Below are 22,598 nucleotides of genomic sequence, written 5' to 3'. Positions count from 1 at the left end.
AATGTTGTAAGGCTATTCGAACTAATATTTTTAATGCTTCTACTGTTGCCATAGTTGTTATTTTTTTTTGCAATACGAATATGTCAAACCAAACTTAGTCTTTCAAATATTGAAGATTGAAGCATCCAATACAAACATTTCATCTCAAAATTCAAGTTGTTATACTTAATTTCAGAAATATAAACTAAAAACAACATTGTGGAAACATGTCAACAACAACAATAAAGCCATTAACTAATTAACACATCATGAAAGCAGTACTGCCTGAGCTGCCAAAACTGAGAGGATAGGAGGTGAAACCAACGAGCCCATCAACGCAACCTTCTGGCTTCTCTCTCAGACTCGAGCAAGGTAAGGATGTCACCTTCCCTCACTGGTCCCTTAACATTCCTCATAATGAACCGGTTCTGATCATCCAGAAACTTGACTCTGACCTGAGTCACCTGACCTCTGGATCCAGTCCGACCCATAACTTTCACCACGACTGCGTGCTTCACCTGAGATTCCATCCTGAGCTGAGCTGAGTGAGGGAGGGAAGGCTAGAACTAGATGATTTTGTAGCTGCGCACTCTTCGGAGTTCTTGCCTTGCCATAGTTGTTATTATTTATTGCAGAAGCGGTAGCAATCTCACTCGATTGAGATTGAGATTCTTGGGAGCTTTTTGATGGCTCTGGCTGATTTTTCATCTTCATTTCCCTGCTTTTACCCCACAACACCATGTACAACCCGCACACGATCAAAGTCGCTCCTAGTATACTGTCATTTGAAAACATAAAAGTGCAAATGTAAGAATTTATCGTTTTTTTTTAGATTAAAGCTTTTGCAAATTTTGCATAATCTACAATAATTCAATGAACGCAGCAATCAACATTTACTAAAAGAGGCCACTACCCCTTTTAGCCAAAACATATTTACTCTCCAGTTTTAACTATAAATTAATCGAGCATGTTGACCAAAGATTATGTTCATTATAAATTGTTTGTATACACTTAACAAACATTTGGGTTGAAATTTGGTTCATAAAAAAATATGGGTCAGTTGTATTCTATCTCAAGGCCAAGTTGGGACATTATGTTAGTCCTTTCCCTACTCTGCCTTTAGTGAACCAAGAGGTCATTCTTTCATTTGAAACATTGGCTATGTTTCAAGAGAGATCCCATCAGCTTAGAAACAGGACTATCATTGATCAATGGGTATCTAAGGAAGATGCTACTTGGTTAAATTTGCATACACTGCAGCTAGTTTCCACACGTTATAGACACGGTGTTTTCAGGAGGGGGGTATGTTAGAAACCTTTCAAGGTGCCCTAGTTTATACTGTTATGCCTTAATGGATGTTGTTATGATCCTATTGGTGATGTTATTGTTGCACTGTGTTACCGGGCGCATTGTGCTGTTAATGCTACATGATGTTATTGCATTATGTATAATGCTATGGTAGTGAGAGTGTCACTACTAGGTGTGCTGATTATGACAATTGCCAACTTATACTGATGGTACAGTTGCAAGCAACCTTGGGCCAACTGCTAGTTACCAATACAAATTCTTATGTACTCGTGAGGACCTTAAGGTTTTATTGCTAGTTATCTCAGCATGTGTTAGTGGTTAAGGTTAGTGTATAACATATTAGGCTTAGTTCCATGTGTTTTGTTTAGTGTCTATGCATAATTGATAGGGTTTTCGATTGTTGTAGGATGTTATGCTAGCTGCCCCAACTGGTTAGAAGACTTGGTTGAGCAAAGCTTCTCCCCCTTTGTATTTCTCGTGTAAATGGCTTGCTAGCCTTGTATGATCATTAATTAAAAAAAGAAAGAAAAGAAAAGTCTCTTTCATCTCTTATTTCCCAATCCTCTCTCAATTCTCCCATTTATTCTGAGGAGGCATGGCTCCTTTGAAATTAGCCATTAACCTACAGCTAGTCACTCATCCGGAACCTTAACAGCATTCCAGCCCTACCTCGCTATTTAAGTTAACACTTCAATTGAGGAAACCCTTCATTTCAGTTACTTGAACTTCAGAAAAAATTGAATAAAGCATTGGAAGCGCTGAACGGCTGAAGAAAAATTTCTGGGTTGAAATCTTAGTTGAAAGTGTTTGTTATGTCAGCTCCAAAAGGACAAATTGAATGTGAAAACAAAATAAAATCAAATTACTAACTTTATCTCCATATACTTTATAGGAAGCTCTTAATTTTCGGGATAACCACTTATGAACTAAGGTGTAACCTAAAGGTCTGTTTGGATGGAGGGAAAGGGAGGGGAAGTAGAGTAAATTTGAATCAAAATTAGTTTATTTTTAGCAAAATTTTACTCTACTCTCCTTCACTCCCCTTCTTTCTCATCTCAATCCAAACGAACCCTAAAATTACTCTTTTATACCCATAACTATAAGTATATTTAGTGGACAACTCTGGACTAACCTTATTGGATTTATTTATTTTTTCTTTGAGAATCTTATTGCATTGAAATTGAATGTGAAAGAATAATATAAATTAAATTAGTAACTTTAATCTAGATATACTTTTATAGGATGCTCTTAATTTTCAGGCTAACCAATTATTAACTATCTTCTCCAAAAAAATACTAGGGGTAACTTACAAATAGTCATAAGTAGTATTAGAGTACTCGCTATGATTCAAAATTCAAGGTGGAGGGAGAGGGACTGAGGGAATGATTGGTTTGAAACATGGAGATAGACATCAATTAGATGTCAAGTTAATGGAGACGGACAGAGGGGATGAATTGTAGGATTTTTGAAAATTCAAATATAAATTGAACAACTAAAAGCTTAAGATTTAATTTGTTTGGAATTATGTATTCCCATGTTTTTTTTTTCCCCGCTAAAACAAATAATTTGGAATTTTTTGTAAGTAATTTATAGGTTTAATATATGTAGTTCTTCTAAAAAAAAACAGCTTTAATATATTTAGAAGTTGGAAAATATATATACCTTCCTAGGTGCAGCTCTTCCTCCAATACTAAAGATCCTACGAGTGCTACGATTAAGAGCGAAAGAGGATTAAAAATTGAGACAAACATTGGACCTCTTGCTTGTATACACCAAGCAATTACAGCCACCACCACGCCAGAACACACAATCCCCTACAAGTCAAGAGCCAAAACAAATTCCAAAACTGTCAAAGATTCTTCTAAATTTAAGTTTATATATAGCAATGAAAAAAAAAAAAAATCAAACTCGAGGTTACAGCTACAAATTAAGTTGGGTAAAACAGTTTCCAAAAAAAAAAAAAAGTTGGGTAAAATATTTCCAAACATAAATTTAAAAATGTAAGAATAATTAAATTCTATAGAAAATAACAAATTAAACTATATAATTTCTAAAAAAAAAAATTAAAACCTCAGCCAATATTAAATTCTAAAAAAAATTGTAATTCAAATTAAATGGGTGATATTTAATTTGATACGTACTTTTGAAACAATATGATTTAATTTGTTACACCCCTAATTATAAGGTTTAAAAAGTAATTTATCTAGTAATATATTTATTAGATATGTTCACAAAGGTTTTGTAATACGTATATAGTGTAAAATCATGAAGGATGAAGTACCGAATAAGCTGCAGTAAGGAGCCTAAGATCCCAACTCAATTTCCACTGACTCCAATCCCTTTCAGTGCATAAGGCAAAAACAGTAGACTGCAAGAAACTCATTGTACATATGAGAGCTGCGCCTGAATAAAGGCATGGATATCTTTCATTCATTTTTGCCTGTATTTAAAAACAATAGCAATAGAACAAAACTGATTAAAAAAAAAAATTAGAAAATTGCATGGGCATTAATTAATATTTAATTATTGTAAAATAGTAGTAATTGGAATTCTGACTGACCTGGATTATCAACCACATTGCATAGGATAAACTGCATGCTAAACACAATAGGGCGCCGATTACATGTTGACTAGAGCCTGGGTGTGATGGTGCCACGTGTTGTTGATGATGTAAAAGGTCAACATGCGTTGACCACAAGTCAATTTTCACACCTCTGTATAAAGTGAATAGCATTGCCCCACCTATGCCTACCACTGTCCCCGCAATCTTCATCATCCCACCCAATGTTCCTACTGCTGGCTTTTCCAACCTGATAATTAGTATCAAATTAATTGAAATTCAAACATCTACTTTAACCCTAATAAGGGTTATTGGTTTAGTTGTTCTTAAAGAAATTGTTCTCGATTCAAAACTCTTAATCCTTATCTTGTGGTTACTACATCGGATTTATTTATTTTTGTAATTAACTATTGTATGAGACTTGCAGAGTTAATATTTTATTTCAAGGAATAAAAAATATATATATAAATATATATATACCCACACGCATATATGTTTATATGATTCTTAAGAAAAATCCAGGTGATAAAAAATAATTCAATTGAAGATTAAGCGATATTATGCTTTTTTTTATTATTTGTTTTTTTTAATCTGAGATAGAAATATTATTTTAATCTAATATAAATGTATATGTGTGAAACTCCCTTTTAGAGATTTGAACATTAACTCTTACCTCCTCTCCCTCACACCCTATAAGAACTTGTACTTGTAAAATGATTTTCAGCAAGGATGACAATGATAGTAATATTATGTTAACGTAAGAAAATTTGTAAAAAAATAAAGCATCCATTAAATATGATGAAGATTCGTTTTGAAATTATATATTTAGGTGGAATTCTACAAATGATTCATATGGAAAGAATTTTAGTAGCTAGGCTAGGCTAGACTATTCATATGATGAGTTCCATTATATAGACTCAAAATTTTCAAATTGTTACAATTTTAAAACTATATTTTGAACATATATAAACCTATAACTTTATAATTTAAGCTAATAAAAATAATATCAAAATTTTGAAATTTTTATTGTGCAACTATCCCTAGATTTTATCGCTTATTAGTAGTTTTCCAAACAAAAATACAATATTTTAAAATTATATAAAGAACATATTACAAACTTCTCTTCACTTATTATATTTCTGTTTTCGTTACCTCTTTCCTCTAAAATAAAATTAACAAAAGCTTTGAGGGAAAATTTGATATAGAGTAAGGTAATTATATTTCAAAATGAATAAGAATTATAATACAAAAATTAATGAAATAACTATACTATTCTTCTGTTTGGTGACACACAAATAAACACCTAAATCTGTACTCCACAGTTTAGTTGTTATATGATAAGATGGTGGAATGAAATGATATTTCAATGAAATTTTATAAATATCATATTCCAATCAAAGTTCCTAAAATATAATTTTGTTTGTAAATTTATATTTACTCTTATTTTCGTCCAGCTTAGTATCTTATTAGGTATAAATTGAGAATCTGTATAATTACTATTACTTTGTTCAAAATTATATCTCAAAAAATATTTAAAAAGAAAAAAAAAAGCATATCTTATATGTTCATTAAAGTCAAAATTCACTTGCTTGAATATCATGATATCATATAAAAGATATTTTTTTATGCATTTCTTTAAAAAATTAATCCAACCATTTGAAAAAAAAAAAAAAAATTGAAATGAACGCTAATAATTGAAAGTTTGAAACCATATTTAAATAAAAAAAAATTATGAGGTTACAAAAGATTAGTACATCTTTGATAAACTCGGTAAGATTAAACCAGATTAATTTTAAAATTGTCACTTAAAAAATACTTTAAATAAACAATTTAATTTTCAGATATCAATAACATAAAACCTATGTTTGATGAAGAGAGAAAGAACCATTGGATTGGAAGCGAGTATTAGCCTGTGGAGTTAAATTTTTTTTAAAGGCTATATTATGTAAGTTAAGAAATAGTTAATGCAATCATTTCAATAATAAATATTTATTTTTTATTTTAAAGAATAACTATTGCTTATGAATAGTACCCGATAGATGTTGCTAGAACGAAGGTAATGGCTGGATTGAGATTACTCATGGCGACAGCAAATGTTGCTGATGTGAAGGCAAAGCTCTCAAAATATAGATTCTGAGCCAATGTCCCCCTGCAATTGAACATATTATAAATTAATATTCCTGGTGGCTGGTTTCAACTTTGGCCCGAGTTCATCTTCATTGCAGTATATATAAACAAATACAATTTATTTAATTTAAATTTACGTTAAACATATAATATAATTCTATACAAATTTTACATCACCTAATATCCTTTTTATTAATATAATTTTATGATATGATATTTTGTGTAATTGAATTTTTCAAGTTTGATTCGGTGGTGAATCTGAATTAAAATCCTTGTTATTCCATCAGTAGCATTGTTTCCTTACAACTATCTTGAGTTGTAATATTTTCGGTGTTGAAATATGCTGCTATAACGCATTTTCTAATTTATGGGTATCATTATTAGGATTTGGTAGTTTCCTTTTCAATGTTAAATTAGTAATCACCTTTATGTTGTTTTGCAAGGAAAAATAGACTAGTAATATCTTAAACTTTCCTTCAAATTTGAATTTTTATTTATTTATTTATATTTTATAGATAGAAATCTAATCTAGGTATATGTGTGTGAAATTCCCTCATGAAAACTTGTTGACTGACCATATATCACTGTGTCAAGGATATGTGATGGTATTTTTTTTCATTTAACTTGAAAAGTGAATAGTTGTGCCCTAAAGGTTAGGTGACTCACTTCCAATCCAGGTGAGGTGGTCTTAAATTTGGATTAAATTTTCACTGGAAAGGACTAAGCTTGCCTTATTTATTTATTTATTATTATTATTTTTTTTTTATGTTTGGGTGTCGGAAATTATATTTCATGCATTCTCAATTTCAAGATATAGTTGTTAGATTAAGCTTTTCTAATTTTTATAAAAATTGAGGATAATTACCCCCATATAATGCCTTTATTTTTGAGAGAGAAGGAAGATGTGATATTTCAATTAGTTCTCCACCATGATTTTTTTAGATACAATAGGATTAATCTCACAATTTATTTATTACATTTTAACTTGTTATGGCTCGGCAAAAATTTGGCTTCCAGCCAATTACAATGTTGAGAGTATCATGTCTGAAACTTACCCAAGTAACCCACAAAGAAAAGCCTGGAACATTACTACCCATGTTAGTTTTGGCCTGGTTTTCCTGCAAAAGTTGTAAACACCAATCATTAATGGGATTACATTGGCATAAAATATAGCTTCCATTTTTCCTCTTCCCTATATATGTTTTAATTTTCGTAGGTTACAGATTACATTAACAAAATGTAAAATCATTAGAAGGCATATCTTCAAAATGCCAAAAACATTTTGAACAAGTAGATATATCATCAAAGTAGAATGCAATATTTATTTAATGGGATTTTTGTATCAAAGAAATAGCCTTTATATATGTATTTGAAGAACAACACCTTTCAAAGATGAGAGCAAGAGGAACCATGAAGGCAGTGGCAAACAACATACGGTAGGCAATGAGGATCCTCAAATTCACTCCATTTTCTGATACAAGTTTGTATAGTATATTCATCCCTGCATATACTATCTGAACTACTACCATTAAAATCCCTGGCTTCGAGCTTTGTATTACATTACATAGGTACCCCATCTTTTGCATATATTGTATAGTACTCTAAGAGAGAGAGAGAGAGAGAGCAATTTGGATATCTAATAGGCTTAGCTATTATAGAGATCGAGAGGCCTGATTCATGCGGTGCATGCTATGCCCTCACGTCACTTCAACTCCACTTAGCCTCCACGTATAATTGCTAAGAGACACGTAAGAGAATCTTCCTTGGACTCTCAAAGTATTCCATATCGCTCATGTTATAGTGGAAGCACAAATTGACAGATCTTGAAACAGCCTTTTTGACTAATTTTATCGTTGCCTTTGAAATTAAGGAAAAGCAAAAGAAACATGCAATATTTTGATTTGTATTTAATTTGAGTGAAAGACACAAAAAAAAAGAAGCTCAGTTGGATAGTCGTACAAGACTTGATTTTGTTGTTGACATTAACTACATACTAATCTTATATATTGGTGCCTAGTGATCAAAATCTGAAAAGTTTCTGAAACTAAAATTTCCTTCTTTTTTCCTCTTCTATTTATTAGTAAAACAAGAAGAAAAAAAATTGCTGCCACTGCCACCATTGGACAACCTGTGTTTCCATGTGAAATTAAGAACCCATTAATCACAAACTGTTTACTATATATTTTAGTAATTGTGTTTGAGAATAGAATACCTAAAAATGTACAATAACAGTGATACTAATTGTATGCCAGTTTGGTTTGAGGGTTAATGGTTTTAGACCTAACCCACTAGAAAAGGTTTTTTTTTGGAGTCCGGCTTGTGTCCAGTGAAAGTTTTCACTGGACATGTTGGATTGCAGACACATATCCACTCTGGGAACGTGTCCGAATCCTGCCGTGGACACAAGTCTTTCCCTTTTTTTTCTATGATTAACTTTCATGAAGACTCCAAGTCACCGTTTCTTTTATATATATACATATAATCGTATATCTCAATATATTATTGGTAGTGGGAGGTTGGGATTTTATTTGGACCATGCATTGTTTCACGTGATTTGACACGCTAACTCAATAAAGGCAAAAACCACCTAACCGAAAGAATAAGGAAAAAGAATGGAAACCAGGGGAAAAGGCTGAAAAAAAATAAGATTGAGCCAAAAAAGAGTAGAAGACACGGCTCTAAGTATAACAGTTCAAATTGTTTGTTCATTTTATCCAAAACTTCTATTTTTCCACTCTTCTGTCCAAATAATTATATATATAAATGGGAAAGATTTTCAAGGAATACCACTTTCAGACAGTGCCAGATATGTTTGTATGACTCATGTACCACAATGATATTCATATTGATCATGAATTCATGATGTTATTGACTGTTCGAATTTTAAATATGTAGCTCGTATGTCACTTGTCATTTCTTTTAATTCCCAAGGATATATACTCGTATGATCAAGTGGCCTAGCTTTTACATGCATAGTAATTTGTTTTCTTACAAATATGATCACCATTTTATCTTTGTCTTGCATCAGTGGCGGCTCTACAGCCAGCTCAGGGGTTCAAATGAACCCCCAGGCTTGGCCTAAAAACAAAAACTATATATAAAATTTTTTATTTTTTATTTATTTTGACTCCTAAAATAAAATTTTGAACACCTTAATCTTAAATTTTGTTTAATTCCAGTTGAAATAAACTTGAATATGATCATTTTAGTACTACTTTCACAATATTATTTTCACAATAAAGGTTAAGTGACAAATTTTAATTGATTTTTATCTAGATCTTACAAATGACATCACTTTTTTACATATCTTTAACAACTTACCACCTAGATTAATATGTTGTGAAAGTATTGTATCAGTAGCTCTACTCTTAAAATTGCTATTTTGTTTTAAAAAATAAATAAATAAATAAACCTTCTCTCCAACTCTAACTTACTTTGCCATTGACCGTGAAATGGAATTGTTTTTCCTTGCATTTTTCTTCTTCATTAGCAAAAAGTTACACCACTTTTAGCACACAAAAATTACAACATTATTGACCCCCTATAAAAAAATCTTGGAACCGTCCCTGTCTTGCATACCAGTAAGTCCAGTTAGTCCAAAAATCCGTCTCTGTTATGTGATCTCGTTTCTTGTACTTATTTCAAACAAGGATTTTTGGGACCATTGGGTTCTATTGGCAGGAGAGAGACCAGTTGGCTCACTACTAATTAGGACTTTTTTGTTGAAGTCACTTACAATAAAGTCTTTCTTAAGATTAGAAACTCCGGTACATATATATACACTCACGGATTTTATCAGGGTACAACCTATAGATCCCAAAGGCAAAAATCCTCGTATCATGTAGCCTAGCTTTTACATGCTTAGCAATTTGTTTCCTTACAAATATGATCACCATTTTATCTTTGTCTTGCATACCACTAAGTTCAGTTAGTCCAAAAATCACAGTCTCTGTTATGTGATCTCGTTTCTTGTACTTATTTCAAACAAGGATTTTTGGGACCTTTGGGTTCTATTGGCAGGAGAGAGACCAGTTGGCTCACTACTAATTAGGACTTCTTTGTTGAAGTCACTTACAATAAAGTCTTTCTTAAGATTAGAAACTCCGGTACATATACACTCACGGATTTTATCAGGGTACAACCTATAGACCCCAAAGGCAAAAATCAATCCACTATATAGAATTGAATTTTTACAAATAATAAAACCTATTTTGATTCACCACTTCTTGTAGAGTACTCACTAATGTAATCATGTGTAACTTTGAATTCACAAACTCTTCTACTAGTGATTTTCATTGTACATGAACACACCACTCACCAATTCAGGTACTTTTTTGAAGATTCATTCGAGCAACTTGGATGTAACCAGACTACAAAAAGTTTGTCTTGATTACCAAATCTTCAAAAACTTGAACTCAAATCTTCAAAAACTTGAACTTGGATCTCCAATTGATGCTTTAAGAGAGATTGTAGGAACTTCTATGCTTGTATGCTGAACATGACTCTCCAAAAGTCTTGAAAAATATGCCTAGGGTTGCTTATATATATATATACATATATTTATATCTTGGCTTGAAACCCACGAAATCCTAGTATATTTGTATTTTAATGTTTTAGAATGTTTCTAAATTGACTAATGAGGCAAGCAATAAGCATCCATATCGTTTCCCATTATCACTTTTGGATTTGCACAAAATAATATGAGGCGTCTTACATCTTAAGTAGTGGCGGCTTCAAGAATTTATTTTAGAGGATTTGTTAAGAAATTTAAATTTAATAAAATTTAATAAAAAAAAGAACTTAAATATATCTAGTTATTGATAAGAAAAAAAAAAAAAATATAATACATGAAGTTTTACAATTTTCTTTTACGAGTTTTCATATCTTAAAATTGTTACATTTCATTATCAATTATCATTATTTATTATTTTCAATACGAACGTAGGTGTGACCATTTTATTTTGTTAGATTGTATGTCCCATTTAAATATGAAGATATATATATATTTATATATTTTGGTGGAGAAGAATGACATTATGCAACAAGTGGAACATAAAGTGAATTTTGTGGAATAGAAGAAAGTACTTTTATTTGGTAAAACTTATATCTCAGTAGCCAATTTTTTTTCCCATAAAAGGAAAGCAAAGTAAATTGTTCAATTAATTAACTGAAAAAATAAAACTATGAAGTGTACAAGAAAGAAAATTGAATTCCATGATAATGGTGTCTTCCAAATTAAGTTTGATTAGAGTTCCTATCTGCTATGGGGATTCTAAAATATTTTCCATTAATTTGGAAACAACTCATACATGGATTAAATTGTCACATCATCAATAATTTAAACAAATACAAAAATTGTGATGGTCAATATTAAATGTGGATGACCTGGAAAATTCTAATTTACTAATTTCAAAATGGATAATTAGAACTATAAGAACTTCGTAGTGAAGTTAATCTAAAAACTATGTGGGGCCTCAATTCATAAGTGGAACATAAAGTGAATTTCATGGAACAGTAGTAGTTTTATTTGGTAAAACTTATATCTCAATAGGCAAAAATATTTCCCATAAAAGAAAGGGGGATGCTACGTCTACAACATTTTTACAATATTTTTACAACAAATTACAGATGGTTAGTTGTTATTGGTTCAAATTTGAACCTAAAACTAAGATTACTTTTTTGCCCCAACAATAACAACCAGTAACAACCTGCCACTTAGGATTTGTTGTAAAAATGTTATAAACATATTATTTCTCTAAAAGAAAAGCAAAGTAAATTGTTCATTTAATTAACTGAAAAAATAAAACTAAGAAGTGAATAAGAAAGAAAATTGAATTCCATGATAATTAATTTTGTCCTCCAATTTAAGTTTGATTAGAGTTCCTATCTGCTATGGGGATTCTTAAATTTTTTTTCCATTAATTTGGAAACAACTCATACATGGATTAAATTATCACATCTTCAATAATTTAAACAGATACAAAAATTGTGATGGTCAAAATTAGATGTGGATGACCTGGAAAATTCTAATTTACTAATTTCAAAATGGATTATTAAAACTATAAGAACTTCACAGTGAAGTTACTCTAAGAATTATGTGGCCTTCAATTCATGTCTTACACCTCTAATCCTATCAAAATCAATCACAGTCAAAATTAATCTGTGTGTTCCACTTCCAAATCTATCAAAATCACCGTGAAGATTGGGCAATTGGAACAAAAGATTTGCTTTCTGCATTGTATTTAGAGCTTCAAAGAGTACTATTCTTCTTTTCCTCTTTTTGCTCATGACTTTCTTCATGTCCTTTTTCAAATGTGCTGTCATCTACAGAAGCAATAGGGGTTGAAAGGCCATTGATTTTAACGCTTGCACTGTTGTTGTTATTGTCGCCATCCATAGGAGACGTAATAACAATATGGGTCAAGTCAGATTCTGGGGAGCATTCTGAGGGTGCTAGTTGAGTTATCTTCTTCATCTCCCTGCCTTTACCCCACAGCACCACGTATAACCCGCATACAATCAACGTGGCTCCTATAATGCTGTCATTTGAAAGGAAAAATCATTATTTATTTTTGGGTTCAAAATAACATTATACAATGATATGAATTATCAAATACCCCATCAAAAGTTTAGCCAAAAAAAGAAAAAAAAAGAAAAGAAAAAGGAAATCCTTTGTTACTTGTAATTCATTTCATGATGCAATCAATAGATGCATTTAAATAATACTAGTAATTAGGGGGAAAAAGAAGAAGAAGCAAGAGTGTTACCCCAATTTTTGAGCAAGTACACTCTACTGGTATTATTCTCCTTTCCGGTAAAGGATTAACATAGGAACTATTTTAGTATTCCTTAAAATTTTCATTTCAATTATAAATAAAGTTGGAGAATTTATAGAAAAGTATATGCTGAATTTAGTTTGAATTTCTTTTTAGAATTTCAAACCTAATTTAATCAAAATTTATTTGGAGTTGGGTTGCTGTTGTTTTCTTTAAAAATGTGAGTTCTAATCAGTTTAAATTATTATAGCTTAGTATTATATTATTTACAATTCTAAAAACCAAAATAAAAATATACATTCAAATGATCTATTATACTATAAGTTAATTATACCATTATTTTATATTATATAAAAACGGGGAAGAAACGATAGTAACACAATTTCATGTTTGATACATATTATAATGAACTCAAATCTTCAAAAAGTCATACTTACTTTGTCTCAATTTGTTACTCTTCTATTTCATTTTAGGATATGCCAAAAAAAAGTCCTATTTAAAAATTTAATAAATAAATTTCTTAACATACCATTTACTTTATTTATAAAATTAACAACACTCCTTCGCTTTAAGTTTAAATTAAAGAAGGTATTTTGAAAACTTCTACCCACTTTTATATATAGTACAATAGACAATAGACCTAAAAATTAAATAATGTACCTTCCAATGTGCAACTTTTCGTCTAGTATTAGAGACCCCATAATGGCAACTAAAATAAGCATTAGAGGGTTGAAGACAGAGACAAATAAAGGGCCTCTCATGTGCACGCACAATGCAATGAATGTTACCATGAGTCCAGAAGCCACAATTCCCTAAATTAAACATGAGTCAAATTAGCAATAAATAATCAGTATTAATGTTTCTACACTAACCAAAGGTCACAAACTACAACTTGCCATTAAAACGTACCGAATAGGACACTGTAAGCAGCCTAATATTCCAACCCAACTTCCACTGACTCCAATCCCTCTCCATGAATAGGGCAAAAACAAACGCTTGGATTGTTCCCATTATACTCATCAAAGCTGTGCCGGAGTAATATGATGGATATCTCTCACTCATTTTAGCCTGTCTTCTATCAATTAATTAGTAACCTATAGAAAGTAGCTAGGAAGTACTAAAATGGAAGGAACAAAATTCTGGAGATTTTTTAAGTGGGGTTTGAGAGAAATTATTAGGTCCACTAGGAGGACCACTAACGTGGTCCTCCCTGACCTTCTAACCAATAAAATATTATTATTTATGCAAATGTGACATCATCCGGTAATTTTTATTTTTTTTATTCCTTGTGCTTATTAGGAAACTCACACATACATTTGCATAAATGACATCATCTCATTGGTCAGAGAGGACCACATCAGTAATCCTGCTTGTGTAAATAATAATTTCTTGGGATTTGAAGGAAAATTATTGAATTCTTTGAGAATACCATAAATACGTACTCCTCTTTTCACATGAATTATGGGTCACATCATAAATTTAATTAATGAGACCTACAGTTATGTGAGAATGAAGAATATACATTTATGGTACTCCAGAAGTACTCAATAATTACCTAAGTTTGAATAGAAATAAAAATAATAATAAATAAAAAAAAAAGAGGAAGAAGCAATAAATGTTATAATAAAAAAAAAAGGAAAAAATTAATAAATTATCTAAAAGTATTTGTTACTTGCCAGTGAATCATTTTTTAAAAAAAAATTTATGGGAAAAAAAACAATTAATATTTTGTCATGACCCATAAAAAAAAAAAAAAAAAGGTCTAAAACCTCCTAAATTTAGGCAAATTTTTTTTTTCACTTTTAAAGCTTCTATATTGTGGTGAGTTGTCAAGAACCTTATCATTCAATGGGTATATTTTGATATTTTCATAAAAAATTTACAAGATTCAAATAACTTACTTCCAAGTATCAAACTATCAAAAAATATTTTCTAAGTGTGAGAGTAATGTGAAACTTTTTGAGATTAAGGGATCAATTTTTGTTTTTGATAATGATTAAGATTATAAAATAAAATAAAAGTTTTCAAAAATCACCTGAATGATTAACCAGAGGGCGTACGACATACAACTTCCTACAGCGAAAATACAGCCCAAAAGGCGATTACTAGAATCAGTTGCCAAGTGTCCATTCTGACCATGTTGAGAGTGATGCAAAAGGTTCGTATGAGTAGACCAAATGTCAATTTCTGCGCCTTTATAGAAAGTAAGCAGCATCGCCCCACCTATTCCCATTAATGTTCCCATCACTTTAGCCTTTCCTTCTATTGTTCCCAGATTCAGCTTCTCCAACCTGTGTAGATTACAATCAAAATCTATACAAGTTTACTATACAATGCTCTAGTTGATTAATTTATTTGTCGCCTTGGATCATATTTTACAGATGTAGTAACAAAGTTTTAGCATCATAAAATATATTTCTTTTATAGAATTGATTTGTGAGAGAGAGAGGGAGAGAGAGAGAGAGAGAGGGTCATACCCAAATGGGACTGCCAAAATGAAGGTGACGGCAGGAACAAGATTAGCTATGGCTGAAGCAAATGTTGCAGATGTCAAGGCTAGGCTCTCAATATATAAATTTTGAGCTAATGATCCCCTGAAATATTTTACTTGTCATTATTTTAGATCCTCATCATGTAGGTGTAAATTAATTAGGGAACTAATATAAGAAGATGTATGCAATTTACCCAAATAGGCCACAAAGAAATGATTGGAAGAGTACTGCCCGTGTCAACTTTGGTCTGCTTTTCCTGCCAAAAAAATAAGATTATACATGAGTTAAAACACATCCGGATCTCTAGTACATAGATGAGTACAAAGGCAGAACCTTTAGTTAGAAAATTGTGATTTTTTGTTATAAAATAAAACAAAAGTTATTGGATAGAATATCAACTTGTGGAGTTTCTTGAAATTTCCAGAGAGTAAGTAATATAAACAACTTTTGAAAAGCCAATACCAGGCAGAAATGAAAGCTTTTGAAATGGAGGAAAATATATGAAATTATAAAGGAAAAACTTAGGACCACGTTGATGGCTTTTGATGAGAAGAAGCAAATAGTCGCCAGTCGCCATGCATAAAATATTATATAAATTATGATCAAATACTATGATTTGGCGACGTTGATGGCTTTTTTGGAAGAAAGAGATCTAGAAGAAATAGAATAAAATACTATATAACATGGATGGTGGAAGTGTCAAACCAATACCTTTCAAGAACAAAAGCGAGAGGAGCAATAAAAGCTGATGCGAAAAGGAAGCGATAAGCTACAATAACCCTCAGGTTCATTCCATCATTTACGGCAAGCTTGTAGAACACATTGACCCCAGCAAATGCAAACTGGACCACCACCATTAAAATGGTCGGCTTCAACCCATGCAATACATTACACGCACTTTCCATCACCGTCACTGTTGTAGCCCACTAATTCTACCAAAATTAAACAATCTTCAGGTAGAACAAGACAATCAATCATTCAATCAAGAGGCAATCCTTTTCTTTCTTGTTTGTTTTGAATATTAACAACAACAAAAAAGGTCCTATACTCAATGCACAAATCAACCTACTTGTTTATTTTGAATGTTTCAGAAAAACTTGGAATATATCAGAAAAAACAAAATAAAACAAAAATGAAATTAACAGAAGGGAGCGAATGACTCGTGGGGTAGTTGTGTTTTGAATAGAGAGAGAGAGTGAAAGGTGTTGTAAACCAAAGAGATGGGAGTGAATGAAGAAGTGACAGTTTCAGGGTATTTATGTTATCAAAATACTCATCACTGTACAGTTGTGCCCTTTGCCTCGCGTCATTACATGCGTATATGCTGCTTTAATCACCTACTTATTAAAGCACTCGTGCAATTTTTAGAGAATAGAGAGTGTTCTTGGGTCTTTCAATTCAGAGACGTAGACGATTTACATTAAGCATCATATAGTGCGTTAGTTAGACTTCCTTCAAGAATAAGTGCAAAACAAATTGCACATAAAGTGGCACAATAAATACCACAACTTCGCAAGTTGTGGCATTTGTTGCATATAGGTGAGTTGTGGTATTTATTATGCCACTTTATGTGACACAAGACTTATTCCTTCATTCAACCTTGTTTGTTAACTAGGTTCATTTATTACTGATCTCTTTTTTTTTTAGAAAGAATACAGATCATTTTTAAAGGAATACAAATCTTATATATCATTTTTTGTGTTTCATTTTATGTTCTATCAATTATAACTTCTTGCTTTTTTTTTTTTTTTTTTTTTTTTTTCATTTTAAAATTTGGTTATTTTATAAGGAAAGTTATACAAATATATGACAAATTACGATTGGTCGAATATAAAGTAGAATGCAAAAAGTGGTATAGAGGATTTGTATTTCTAAGTAAGATAGTTTAATTTTTTTTTTTTTTTTTTTTTTAAGTAGCAGCAAAAATGTTCTTCCACAAAACCGCTGTGGAGTTTTCACCACGCCACCTCCTACGTACGTTTTATTTCACTTGCTTGTGGTGTGCTTCCAGGCATTGTATGGCCACAGCTTTTAAATTTTTATTTTTATTTTTTTTTAATTCTTTTCACCATTGTAAGGTGTGATTTTAAGGTTGATTTTTAGATACTTATTATTTTTACTTTATTCATTATTCACATCACTTTATTATAAGAAAATTCTTATTTTATATTTTGTTAATCTAAGATTTTTATATTGTACATTAAACAAATGTGTATACATTTGCAAAAAGTATATAATATTATATACATTTGTTTAATCTATAACGTAAGATTTACTATACACTAAACACAACATTTCACATCAAAATAAACTTATAAAAAAAGGGTAAATATTTTAGTGCTCAATTTATTTGGAGTTTGGCTTCCCTTCTATGCTCCCGTGGATAGCACCAACCCTCACCCTTTATTGGTAGTGCGAGTATGTGAGATTTCACTTTGTCAAAGTTCAATCTATAAATCATGATGGCCCCACTGACTTATATATCACGGGTAGCTTATTACTTTGGTAGAACTAACGGGTTTATCCAATCTTAGCCTTCCACGAAAAAGAGAAATTAATGTGCATCTAGATTTTACTACCACTTTATATGCTTGATCACCTAATACAGAATAGGAGAACTGGGATTTTTTATTATTATATCATATCATGTAATAATAACTAGATTTGATCTACCATGTTTACCTCATGTATTTCAATATTTTAATGGTTATATATATATATATATATATATATATTGTTTGTAATAATAAGTTAAAAACATACTAAGGATCTATTTGGAATCCGTTTATTTTGCTGAAACTGAAAACTTTTTGCTGAAAGTACTATAAATAAAGATAAAAATTAACTAAAATAGTACAGTGGGACTCATGAATAGTAGTAAAAATAAGTTGAATAGAAAAATAAGTTGGCAAAATTAATCATGTCAAACGGATACTAAGCATTGTTATACAGTGTTGATTGGTATGCTTAAAACATTTTCAACAAAATTTTTGTTTGGTTAGAAACTTACGCAATCTTATATGATCCTTTTATTAGATGTGGTAAAATGAGTCAGGATTCAACAACTTGACCTAAATCCAAATTTTTTGACTCGAAGTAAAAATGGGTTAATCCGTGATTTGACCCTTTTAGCAGGTCAACCAAATCCGAAACAACTAACCCATGACTCGATCTTTTTTTAAAACCTTTTTTTTGGTAAAACAAAATTATGATATGTTTGGTTTAATTACTTGCTTGTTTTGGACTTTACCAAAAAAATGTCAATTTGTTTTTAGAAAAGTGATACATCCACAACATTTTCACAACAATCCTAATTAGCAGGTTTTTACAAGCTTTTTAATTTAAATCTACCATTGAAATTGCTTTTTTACTCACTAGTAACAACAAGTAACAACCTGCCATATATATTTGTTGTGAAAGTGTAATGGACATAGCATTTCTCATTTTTTTTAAACATTTTTTGAATACCACCATTCAAATATATAATAATAATAATTCCTCTCAAATAATAATAATTATTATTATAATAATTGTACAATACGGGATCCCTGAGCCTATTGGACCTTTGACCTAGGCCCAATGGCACGAACCCCAACCCTAACCCTTTGTACGGGATAAGGCCTCAAGCTCGCTAAGCCGTGGGCCTAGGCCTCATGCCGCAATTCTTGATCTAAGGTACGTCGAACCCGCAATCTTGTTCCATACTCCTCAGGGAGCACTCTGGGCTTTGCCCGGTCAATTGCGTCTTGAATGGGAACATGATTGCTTGGGGATACATGTCTCGGCTGCCCGGTATGGCCTTGGGGAGTATCGCTGCCAAACATCCTTTTGGAGATGGGAACCAGTTCCAATGCCACCACTACCACTCCCAACGAAACATCCACTTAAACACAATGGAATTGGACCACCATTTCCACTTATAATCAGAAATAATCATGGCATTCCCACTAACCTCACGCTATAAATAAGAAACAAGAATGAGAAGATGGGAGTTGGCAATTCTGGAGAAAATAAGGAGAGAGGAAAGCAACCTTTCTAAGAAAGAAAGATAGTGATTCTATGAGCTAAAGAGAAGGGTTTGTGGAAACAGGAGTGTCCTTAGGCTTTCGAGCATAAGACCACCCATAGTAGGAAACCCAAAACCCACAACACAAATAGATTGTGAGCCCTAGTAGAGGTTGAGCCTAGTAGCCATACTGTGGGCACGCATAATTGGTGCCGTCTGTGGGAATCTCCTATGAAGCTGTGGTTTTGTCGAGGTGCGCACGAGAAAATGTCTGGGGAACAATCTGGGAGCTATGTTGAAAGTGGCTCTAGGAGATCTTCTCGAGGATCCACCTAGTGAGAAAGAAGGTAGAAGCAACGCGAAGATAGGGAGTATGAGGAGCAAGGGCAATCCAGACTCGGAGAAGGGTCATTTCAAACGTACCAGACAATGTTCGGCGCCTTGGGGCGCAACCATTTCAACAGAAGGGATGAAGAGCTCGAGCAGAAGGATGAGGAGCTTGAGCATCTACGTAACTTAGTGAGGGATTTGGAGTTGGAAGCGAGAGGTAAGCGTGGAAGAAGGGACCACGAGGAGCGAAGGGAAGGTCGGCTAGTGTAGGAGGCCATCATGGAGCAAGTTCCCATCAATCTGGATCTCATCATGACCAGGATCACTCACGGGAATATGCAGACCGGGATTTGATTTCCCCAAAGGAGCGACTACCCCAGTTCGCTGCCATGGATGCCATGAGCCGCGCATTACGCCGAGCACCCCGATCACCATTCTTAAGAGAAATTGAACGGGCCTGTAACGTCCCAGTCAGTTTTTTTTATTAAAAAAAAAAAAAAAAGGAAAAGTCAAGATCAGATTTTTGGGTTCCCACATGCCCCACCTAACCCCACTACCCACCACACAATTCACTTCATCTTATCTCTTCTTTGGCCGGCTCACTCTCTGCCTTTCTTTCTTTTCATTTTTGTTTTCTCTCATACACTCTCTACTCTTATATCCTCTCACTGGTACTTCCACACCCCCACCACCACCATTTCCACCATCATTTTCCGGCAAGATCACTGGAAAATTCTTGGGAACCCATAAACACCTCCACATCCTTTTTTTTGAGGTAAAAATTTCTAACCTTTTTGGTAGGTTTTACACTTTTTTTTAGGTTATTTTTATCTAAGCTTTAATAACGATACCCATGTGATTTATGGGCAATGGAAGTTGTGAGCAACTCGAACGAGCTTAAAGGGCCAGTCTCGCTCTTGGGCTTACAATATACTTATAATGTGGGTTTTGGTTTTCCTACTTTGGGTGATTCTAACTAAGAGACTCAGTGACGTTTCTACAACCACTGGACTGCTTTCCCCTCATTCTTTGTAGCTCTTGATCTAGATTTGAGGCTCTCCTTTCAGAACTTCAACAACCCTTTCCTTTCCTTGGCCTCGTATATTTATAGTTCAAAATCAGTGGGAAAATCATGATTACTCTCAAGGCTAGTGGGAATGGAGGTCCAATATTGTTATCGCTAAGTGGATGTTTAGTTGGGAGTGTGGTGTGAGTGGCATTGGAACTGGTTCCTACTCCTAGGAAGGGATGATGTTTGGCGGCGGGATTTGCCAAGGAGTCGCCGAGCATCTAGGATAGGGCCTTCCCGAGCACTCATGTGCATAGGAGATGGACGTGCCGGGCAACTTCACGGCAACGAGGTGATAAGTACCTTTTTCAAAGACCGGCCCAACAGGCTTTGGGCCTGACATAACACTGCAGGATTTGCTTCCGTGTCCTTGGTGGATCTTAAGCCCAGTTCATCTGACATAAGTGTCAGGAACTGTAGGACATCCCATTCAACTTGGGCCTAAGGCCCAAATGGCTCTTGGGGCCCGGTGTCGTACATTAGCCTCCTTCTTGATTCGTGCTTGGAGCCCAATGGTGAATCAAGGAATTCAATGGACAGTAGCAACCCGGGAAGATCAATCAGTATTCAATAAGCAGTTGAGAGATTAATTAAGGTGCCCTTAAAAGACGCGTCGTGTCTGACGTTTGGCTGGGCTGTCATTATTAACTGACGGTTAACGAATTGAGGCGGCGCGCGTGTGGCATTTTGGGATGGGATTCGTAGAGTTTCCCGCCTTTTTTTTTTATTAAATGGCATTTATTCTATCCCTTTCAGCCCCTATAAATAGTTCGTTCTGAATCATTTTCCCACTTTTACATTCTTTGCTCAAAAAATTTCCTCCCTGCCTTGCATAGCTCTCTGTGCGTTCACCCTCCAACCCAGAGCACCCTTCCTTTTTAGAGCCCAAAGTAAGTTTTTCTACCTTTCTATCTTGTTGTAATCTCTTCCTTAAATTTCTAGAGTTTAGGATGGGTTTTGCTCATCTATTAAATACTAGGGCATCTCTAGCCACTTTTAGGCAGACATTCAACATCCCTGAGGATGTGAATGTGGCGTATTGCCATGAAAGCGAGATTGCTTTTTACAGGCACTCCGGGTCGAGTACCGCCTTCTTCCCTTTAATGGCAATTTTGGAGGGTGGGGTTAGATTTCCAATGAGCCCACTCTTACTTAATACCCTTAGATTTTATGGTTTGAGCCCTGAGCAGTTTCCTCCCAACTTTTACCGGGTAGTTAGTTGCGTTGATAGGTTGAATCAGTTATACAGTTTAGAGTTGAACCACCATGACATACATTACATGTAAGGCCTGTGCAGAACTAAAACTGCCCACTATTATTTAAAAGTTAAGGATTACTGGGTACGGCTGATTTCATGCCTGCCTGATTCAAACAGAAACTTAGCCGGGGAGTTTGTTCGGGTGAGTGGCAACTGGTTTACCGATGAGCTCCCTTGCCCACTTTCGCCGCGCGAAGTTGGTTCGTATAGCCTAACCATCCATCTTATTTTCCTTTCTGTTTACTCCCCTTTTTTTTTTCCATCCGAGTACTAATTTACTGTGTTCCTTCGTTGCAGACGGCAAAGAATTCGTCCCGGACCTTAGGGTGGTGCACGTAAGGGACTTGAATTTTGTCCTCAGGTCTGAAATATTTGTTCACACTGACGGGCAGCTCTGGGCATCACATCTCATACTCGGCTGCGTCCCTGTGTACAAGACTTGGCAGCCCTTTAGTCAAGACTTATTGCTGGACAGCCCTTTGCTGTCTTACATAGACGTGTGGCATGCAAACTTCCTCCTGCCAAAGCTAACCCCAGGTGAAGCCCGAGAACTCGATCCGCATTATATAACCGCAGAAGATCTAGCCCCGATCAGGGACGAATTCACCGAACGCGTCTCTCGAAGCCATCAGGAGCACGTTCCCATGGAGGAACAGGTAGATCCGGTCCAGCCAGCCGAACAAGAAGCAGCCA

General features: G+C 33.5%; 2 protein-coding genes across 2 annotated transcripts; both read right to left on the bottom strand.

Moving 5' to 3' along the window:
• Positions 1 to 81: 81 nt before the first annotated feature.
• On the bottom strand, positions 82 to 590 carry LOC115968957 (40S ribosomal protein S28). Its single transcript, XM_031088501.1, has one exon. It carries the CDS (start codon positions 507 to 509, stop codon positions 312 to 314), a length of 198 nt encoding a protein of 65 aa, XP_030944361.1. The 5' UTR covers positions 510 to 590; the 3' UTR covers positions 82 to 311.
• Positions 546 to 16,450, bottom strand: LOC115966522. Its single transcript, XM_031085741.1, has 15 exons — positions 15,954 to 16,450; positions 15,436 to 15,498; positions 15,228 to 15,344; positions 14,786 to 15,041; positions 13,660 to 13,818; positions 13,411 to 13,562; positions 12,234 to 12,513; positions 7,358 to 7,551; positions 7,030 to 7,092; positions 5,880 to 5,996; positions 3,848 to 4,097; positions 3,569 to 3,727; positions 2,950 to 3,101; positions 633 to 757; positions 546 to 580 (listed from the first exon to the last, which is right to left on the bottom strand). Exons 1-15 carry the CDS (start codon positions 16,145 to 16,147, stop codon positions 546 to 548), a joined length of 2,316 nt encoding a protein of 771 aa, XP_030941601.1. The 5' UTR covers positions 16,148 to 16,450.
• Positions 16,451 to 22,598: the final 6,148 nt, after the last annotated feature.

This window comes from Quercus lobata, chromosome 11 (assembly GCF_001633185.2).
Source record: "Quercus lobata isolate SW786 chromosome 11, ValleyOak3.0 Primary Assembly, whole genome shotgun sequence".
NCBI classification, from domain to species: Eukaryota; Viridiplantae; Streptophyta; class Magnoliopsida; order Fagales; family Fagaceae; genus Quercus; species Quercus lobata.
Note: the sequence above shows the minus strand (reverse complement) of the source record. Positions and strands in the feature narration are given on the sequence as shown.

What these genes read in the sequence shown, in the direction of transcription:
- LOC115968957 (XM_031088501.1), bottom strand. Translation starts at nt 509, where the DNA reads ATGGAATCTCAGGTGAAGCACGCAGTCGTGGTGAAAGTTATGGGTCGG.
- LOC115966522 (XM_031085741.1), bottom strand. Translation starts at nt 16,147, where the DNA reads ATGGAAAGTGCGTGTAATGTATTGCATGGGTTGAAGCCGACCATTTTA. An exon ending in TGCTTACAGTGTCCTATTCG is followed by an intron (nt 13,563 to 13,659) that starts GTACGTTTTAAT and finishes TGTTTAATTTAG; the next exon opens with GGAATTGTGGCTTCTGGACT. An exon ending in GAAGAGCTGCACCTAGGAAG is followed by an intron (nt 758 to 2,949) that starts GTATATATATTT and finishes TTCAAATGACAG; the next exon opens with TATACTAGGAGCGACTTTGA.